At 40.5% G+C, this 7,968-nt stretch overlaps 1 protein-coding gene across 1 annotated transcript; it reads right to left on the bottom strand.

Moving 5' to 3' along the window:
* Positions 1-5,400: 5,400 nt before the first annotated feature.
* Positions 5,401-7,189, bottom strand: LOC121973695 (sugar transport protein MST7-like). Its single transcript, XM_042525080.1, has 3 exons — positions 7,025-7,189; positions 6,592-6,914; positions 5,401-6,492 (listed from the first exon to the last, which is right to left on the bottom strand). The coding sequence occupies exons 1-3, from the start codon at positions 7,155-7,157 to the stop codon at positions 5,401-5,403; spliced, it is 1,548 nt and encodes a 515-aa protein (XP_042381014.1). The 5' UTR covers positions 7,158-7,189.
* Between the last annotated feature and the right edge of the window lie 779 nt (positions 7,190-7,968).

Raw genomic sequence — 7,968 nt, 5'->3', positions numbered from 1 at the left:
AAGAATTGTTGTAACATAAGGCCTCCTCACCCCTTCTTTTATATTACTTGCCCAAAGCAAATAAGGGAAATTTTTTTACAAAAATTAAAATCTTCCTCTAATTTTTCCTTTTCCCTTTTATTTTTCCTTTTCTTTCCTCTTGATTGAATCAATCACCAAAATTAATTGGATGATGATTTTATTATTTTAATATGGCCGGCCACCTTGCTTGGGCACCAAGCAAGGTTGGTCGGCCCCCACAAGAGAAAGAAATAAATATTTTTTATATAAAATTTTACAAGAAAAATTCTTATAAAATTTTACAAGCTCTCTTTCCTAAAGTAAGAGTTAAAAAAAGAAAGTTCTAACCATGTTTTTAAATTTAAAACTTCCCTTATAAAATTTCCTTTTTTAACATGGTGATAGAAAATTTAAATTTTAAAACTTCTTTTCCTTTTTTTTTTCTTAAACCATGAGGATGGTTAAAAAAGGAAAGTTTTAAAATCTTTTAAACTCTCTATTTAAACATGTGGCATAATTCAAATAAGGAAAGTTTTAAAAATTAAAATCTCTCTTTTAAAACTTATAGTTTTCTACACAGAGAAGATTTTAAAAATTCAAAGCATCCCTCCCTTTTTGAATTATTGTGGTCGGCCCCTTCATGCTTGGTCACTAAGCAAAGGGTCGGCCCCTATAGGAGAGGATGTGGCCGGCCCTTGCTTGGTCACCAAGCATTGGACCGGCCCACTTCTTGGACACCAAGAAGAGCCTTACATTTGGATGGACTTGAGTATAATGAGGCTACGACAGGGACCTAGAGGAGAAATTGGTTTTGTCCTTCCAATGAGCTTGAGTATCCCGTGTTCGCCCCGAACGCACAACTCAAGTTCATCGATAATAGCTCATTCCACTAGAGAGTTATTACCGCACTACCGCACCAATCCCAAATTACATTATGGGCTCCTTATCATGAGTGTGTTAGTCTCCCTGTGTTTAAGATTACGAATGTCCACTAATTAAGTAAGTTACTGACAACTCACTTAATTAATATTTAGCTCCAAGAGTAGTACCACTCGACTTTATTGTCATATCGGACTAGGTCCACCTGTAGGGTTTAACATGACAATCCTTATGAGCTCCTCTTGGGGACATTCTCAACCTAGATAACTAGGACACAGATTCTTTCTATAATCAACAATACACACTATAAGTAATATCATTTCCCAACTTATTGGGCATATTGATTTATCGAGCTAAACCTCACCCTTTGATAAGTCAAAGAAATAAATATTAAATATATGTGCTTGTTATTATATTAGGATTAAGAGCACACACTTACATAATAACTAAGGTCTAGTTCTTTTACTAAGTCAATACAAAAATAACATACCTAAATGATCCTACTCAATACAGTTAAAGTGTATCAGTGTAATTTATTAGTCAAGATAAACTAATACTTAATTACACTACGACTATACTGATAGTTTATTCCTTTCTATCTTAGTCGCGAGCAACTGTTTATAATTTATAGAGAACCGACAACATGATCTTCTGAGTGTGACACCACACTCCATGTAATTAATTGAAAAATTACATTTAATAAATAAATGTAAATATTGACCAATGTGATTCTTTTATTTTAACAAATAAATGTTTAAAAAAGCTAGGCTTTTGGTATACACTCCAACACCACCAAGGGATCAACAAGTGGTATCAGAGCGAGGACGCTTCAGAAGGACTAACCGTCGACCGAAGCAAAGAAACCAATGGCCGGACCAAGCATCGTTCCACCAAAATTCGAGGGAGAATTCGCACACTGGAAATGTCGAATGGAGGTATTTCTAAAAACTGACTTTGAGATTCGTTTAATAATCAAGTATGGTTTTGTAGTTCCTATGAATCAAAAAGAAGAGGAGAAGGAGGAGAGTCTTTGGACGAAGAAAGAACAAAATGATTCCGTAGCAAATAACAGAGCGGAATATCACTTGCTGAGTGTAATACCGCCTCAAGAAGTCAATCGCATCGGGAGCTACTCGTCGGCCAAAGAACTCTAGGAAAAATTCCTGGAACTTCACGAAGGCACATCCGAAGCCAAGCTCACAAGACGAAACATACTTCGGAATAAACTAACGAATATCCGTCTGGAAAGAGGTGAGAAGGTAGCTGACCTACATGCGAAGGTAAAAGAACTAATCACCGGAGACGAGTGGGGCAAAAAGATCGAGTGGAGCAAGAAAATCGAGCGGATCAAATCTCCGTATGGAGGCAGAACAGAAGGTCGACCAGCACATAGGGAGAAGAATCACCCGCACTGATCCCCTTCCATCGGACTTTGTTCCAAACCCCTTCAGAAATAGCCCAGACATATCTTGAGCGGGGATCGTCTTCGGATGATGGTCCCGTTCGGGATCCACGAAAGAGCAAGGCGCTACGAAACAGTGACTCGGTCGAGCGGATCAACCGGCAGTTCTCAGAAGGGATTTTGCAAGACCCTTTGTCGAGACACTATACCCCACTGGCGATCGAGACGTACAACGGATCGATCGATCCAGATGATCATTTGATACGTTCGATAATGAATCCACGCTACACCAGTATACAGACGGAGTGAAATGCCGAGTCTTTCTCACTACGCTCTCAGGATCGACGCAGGACTAGTTTCGAAGACTGTCGGATGACTCAATACGGAGCTTCAAAGACTTCCGAGCCGTGTTCCAACACCATTTCGCCAGTAGTTGATGCTATCAGAAGATAAGCATCAACCTCTTTGCTCTAAAGCAAGGGACCAAGGAAGCGCTCCGAGTGTACATACAGTGTTTCAACCAAGTGGTCATGGACATCCCGTCGTTCTTGTCCGAGACAATGATGAATGTCTTCTCTCAAGAGCTTACCGAGAGAGATTTCTTCCGACCGCTCATTAGGAAGCCGCTCAGGGACTTCGACCACATGCTCAAGGATGCCAACGAATATATAAATGTGGAAGAGGCCCAAGCGGACAGAAGAAAAAAGGCGTCGATTGAACCCTCGGCGTCGATCAAGAGCCAATCATCAAGCAGTCATCTGCCGCCCAAGGGGCCAAGGGCCGAAGGGGCACGGCCACACCAAGAGACTAAAGCACATGTCGTGCAACATGTGGCGTCCAATTGGTCGAAGGCGTCAAAGGGCAAAATATTAACGCCGATATTTTGTTCTTTCCACTAGTCGATGACCCACAACACGCGTGATTGCCACTGTTTGACACCAATCATCAGCTGACCGGCTTCGTGCGGATACCGCCGCCGATCTCCTTCTCCCGATCGACGACAAAGGCGGTCAACGCGTAGATGACATCGATCGATCGGGCGAAGCATGCCCCGATAGAGGAGAGGGCTCCGACCCACCGTCAACTTCGACACGGGAAGCATCCAAACAACAGACGCTCAAGAGAGAACAACGCGCAGAAGCTGAGCCGAGTGGCTATCCCGCTCAGCCAGACAACAAAGCATGACATCGACAAAGTTCAACTTCGGCCGAGCGGCTACCCCGCTCGGCCTGACAGCAGGACTTGACAGTGGCAGGATGGAACTTCGTTCAAACAGACAAGGAGTATCGAGGTTCTGGCCGACCGGGGCACCAGAGCAGTGAATAGACGGTCGAGCGGTCAACCCGCTCGGCCTAGTGGTACAGTACGTTGATATCCTTCAACATCATTTTGGGAATTGGTGTTGCCGACACTGGGCATAGGTTGCCAGAAGCTCGTACGACGGGAGGTTCCACTGTCACTTCAGAGATATGCTCGGCCCGTTAAGATACTATGTCAGGGACACTTTACTGACACGTCTTTTCAGGGAAAGCTTTGAGATGTGTACTCACCTTGGGAAGCGTGCACACGCGCTACCGAAATTCTATATAAAGGGAGGGTCCAAGTATTGGCAGAGATACGCGATACATGCGATATTCATTGTTTGCGCTACAACAGTCTTCTTGTTGCTCTGTTTCATTCTTCATCGCCGATGATTGACTTGAGTATCGGAGGGCCAACGTCGGGGACTCCTTCCCTGGCTCGGCACTGACACAGCGATATTCATTGTTTGCGCTACAACAGTCTTCTTGTTGCTCTGTTTCATTCTTCATCGCCGATGACTGACTTGAGTATCGGAGGGCCAACGTCGAGGACTCCTTCCCTGGCTCGGCACTGACACAGTCTATGTTACAGGTCTACACAAAATCTACTAGAGGTCAGTGAGAACGTCATATTTTCAACTTTCCATTTCTTCGATTTTCAGACAGGACAGTTAGAAAATCACCACAGGAGTTAGAAATAAGTTGCATGTTCTAGAAGATAAATTTATATGAGAAATTGATAGTAAAAAGAGAATTTTGAGTCTGATGACTCTGATTGGCAACTTATAGATGAAAAAATTGACGACCAAGAAAAAAAAGGCAGAAAGACACGAGTAGGAGAGAAAAACAGTAGCACAGCTTTTTTAAAAAAATTTAAAATAACATAAATTTGTCATTATTAGCTATAAATTTAAGAATCAATCGTTAAAATAGATTTGAAATATAAATTTTGACGGGTTTTCAAACTCAATCGTGTGGCAACTAAACATGAGAGTACATTTTATTATTCGAGTTTGTTATACTAATATAGGTACATTTTTTTTATTATTATATCTTTGCCCAAACTCGAATTATCATTTTTAATTTTTGTAAAACTAAAAATAATGATTAAATTTTACAAAAAATAAAAATAAGGATTCGAGTTTGAGAAGATTCGAGTTATATATATATTTCAAACAAGAAAATTTTCTACTATTCAATAAGACTTAATCAAGGCCATTGGAATATTATATATCCTTCTATTATTCAAGGAATTCTTATTTCTTAAGAAAAAGATGAAGAAATAGATTTATAATATCATTACAATATGATAAAAATTAGAGAATGAACTAATAGTCTATTTTAATATTTCAATTAAAATTCTAAAATAGCGTGTTTTAACTTAGGTTGAAGGGTGAATGAATTGATGATCGAATGTTGGCATGGGTCGTGAATCAATTTACATACTGATTGAACAAGCGAGATTGAGATCATAGAAATATATATATATATATATATATATATATATATATATATATATATATATATATATATAAACTTCAAATCGTCATTTCAAATTTTTGTGTGTACTGTTCATTTTAATATATCAAAATTAAAATATTTGCAAATTAAACCAATAAATACTCAAAAATATTTTTTTCCCAAATTTAAGAATGTAGAATTTCTATAAATCCATATCCTTACATGCAAAATGAATTAATAAAAAAATCTAAATCCATTAAAATATAGAAAACCACTCAAAATAAAATTATTTGCAAACTAAGAAATTGGACACCCATAACCTAAGAATAAGAAAAAAAGGAATATCAAACCCTAATACTAGACCGAGACGTTGGAGATCTCCACGTGTCCTGAATCGACATTGTCGTCGTTGACGTACTTGGCCCAGAACCAGTGGCTCTTCCAGACGGTTTGCATCTCCTCTATTGGAATTCCCTTAGTCTCAGGCAGGAACCAGTAGACGAAGACGGTCATGATCACCTCCCATGCAGCGAAAAAGTAGAAGAGGCCGAACTTGAAGGAACAGAGCATTGGCGGGAAGATCTGGGCGATGACGTAGGTCCAGAACATGTTAGCGGAGACGGTGATGCTCTGTGCCGCCGACCTGACTTCCAAGGGGTAGATCTCGCTAGGCACTAGCCATCCGAGCGGGCCCCACGACCATGCGAAGGCGGCGACGAAGATGCAGATGAAGATGACGATGAAGATGGCGTAGGTCTTGGGGATATAGCCCATGCCGGTGGTGCCGAACTTCCAGCCGATGAGTGTTCCGACGATGATTTGGGCGATGGTCATCTGGACACCGCCCTCGAGGAAGAGAATACGGCGGCCGAAGCGGTCGACCGTGAGGACGGAAATGAAGGTGGAGGCGAGGTTGACGAAGCCGGTGATGACCGCGGACATGAGCGAGGCCTGGGTGCCGAAGCCGATGGTCTTGAACAGGACGGGCGCATAGAACATGACGACGTTGATTCCGGTGAGCTGCTGGAGGCTGGGGATGACGATGGACATCACCAGCTGAGGCCTGTACTTCCTCCCGAGCAAAGTCTTGAACGGATCCTTGATCGCCTGAGATTGCTTGCTGGCGGCGACGAGGTCCTCGTACTCGAGGTCGATGTCGTCCGTCCCGCGGATTTCTCGGAGCATGGTCCTGGCCTTCTCGGTTTGGTTGCACTCGATCATTGAGTTGGGCGTATTGGGGAGGAAGAAGGCGCCGACGGTGACGATGATGGCGGGCACGGCGGCGAGGCCCAGGCTGAGGCGCCACCCCAGATCGCCGTTGATATTGGAGGTGCCGTAGTTCACCAGATGCGCCACGAATATTCCGACGGTGATCATCATCTGGAAGCTGATGTTGAGAGTGCCTCGGATCTTCATCGGAGCCATCTCGGCCAGGTACAGTGGCACCGCCTGAGAAAAAGGCCGGTAATTAAGCTACTAAATAAATAAATAAATAAATCCCCAACTCCGGCGAAGGATATGATGAAAAAATTAAAGCGAGTGACTGACCTGGCTGGAGAATCCGACGCCGAGGCCTAGGAAGATGCGGCCGACGATCAGCATGAGGACGTTGGCAGCGACGCCATTGATGATGGCTCCGACGAGGAAGATGAGACCGCCGCCGACCATGGTGATCTTCCTGCCGAGGCGTCTGGTTATTGAGGATGCGAAGAAAGAGGACACGAAGGCGGCGAAGTAAAGGACGGAGGTGAAGGTCGACAAGAGCACGCTGTTGAACTGACAGTACTGGTTGCTGTCGATGACGTGTTTCTCTTTCTCTAACACCTTGGGAAAGAACTTGGACAAGAACGTGTCCATAGATGTCACTCCACCTTAATTAATTCCATAAACAAGTCAATCAGATCAGATCAGATCAGATCAGATCAAGTGGAGTCAAGTTAAGCCAAATCGATCGAGTTTAAGGATATCAGTAGATTATCACCGGATATTCCAATGTCGTAGCCGAAGATGAGACCGCCAAAGGAAGCCACCATGCAAGCGAACAAAGCGTAGGATGTCAATCTTCCGGGGTAGATCTTCGTCTCGCCCACGGGGATGACATGTCCACCCGCCATAGCAAAAGCTAACGAATGGATATATCGGAGAAGATGAAGATGAAAAAAAACAAAGAGAGGTATTGAATGGGGAGTGAACGAGTGAGTGATCAGTTGAATGAAGTAGTATATTTATAGTAGCTATACTCAACTTCTATCTTCTTCTTCTTTTTTTTTTATAAGTTATTTTTGCTGAAATGTTATCTTATCTTTTTTATTTCATTTGAAAAGTCAACAGCTAAATCTATAATAATTTTAAATAAACAAATTTGGATAAACTTTCAACTAAAAAAATATCTTTTTAATTTTCGGATTATTTTTTATGAAACTGATCATTTAAATTTCGGATTATTTTTTGTATTTTAAATTTCGGATTATTTTTTTGTATTTTAAATTTTGGATTATTTCTAATTAACTTAAAGAGAGATTAATTAGATAGATATTTTAAGAGTGTTGTCCATTATAGAGTAAAAATTTAATGAAATCAAATTATTAATGGTTTGATTAATTCGGTTTTCATTTTTTAAAAAAATATTATATTTGATTTTTAATTAATTCGATTTGATTTTAATTTTAAAATTTATAATTCTATTAAACCGAATAACAAAAATATTAATTTAATTATTTTTTATTAAAAAATATAATTAATTAAATAAAATTTAAATTTAATTAATTTAGTTTTAAATTTTCAATTAATTTGATTAATTAATCCATCCGATTTTTTCGATTTTAAAAATTCAGTCAACGGTTGATTCTATCTGTTAATTTGCAAACCTTAGTTAAACGACCAAATTTACATATGTTCTAATGTAAATAATGGATAGTTTTTAAT

The sequence above is a fragment of the Zingiber officinale genome, chromosome 4A (assembly GCF_018446385.1).
Source record: "Zingiber officinale cultivar Zhangliang chromosome 4A, Zo_v1.1, whole genome shotgun sequence".
NCBI lineage: Eukaryota > Viridiplantae > Streptophyta > Magnoliopsida > Zingiberales > Zingiberaceae > Zingiber > Zingiber officinale.
The sequence above is the reverse complement of the archived record's forward strand: the minus strand, read 5'-3'. Positions and strand labels throughout refer to the sequence as shown.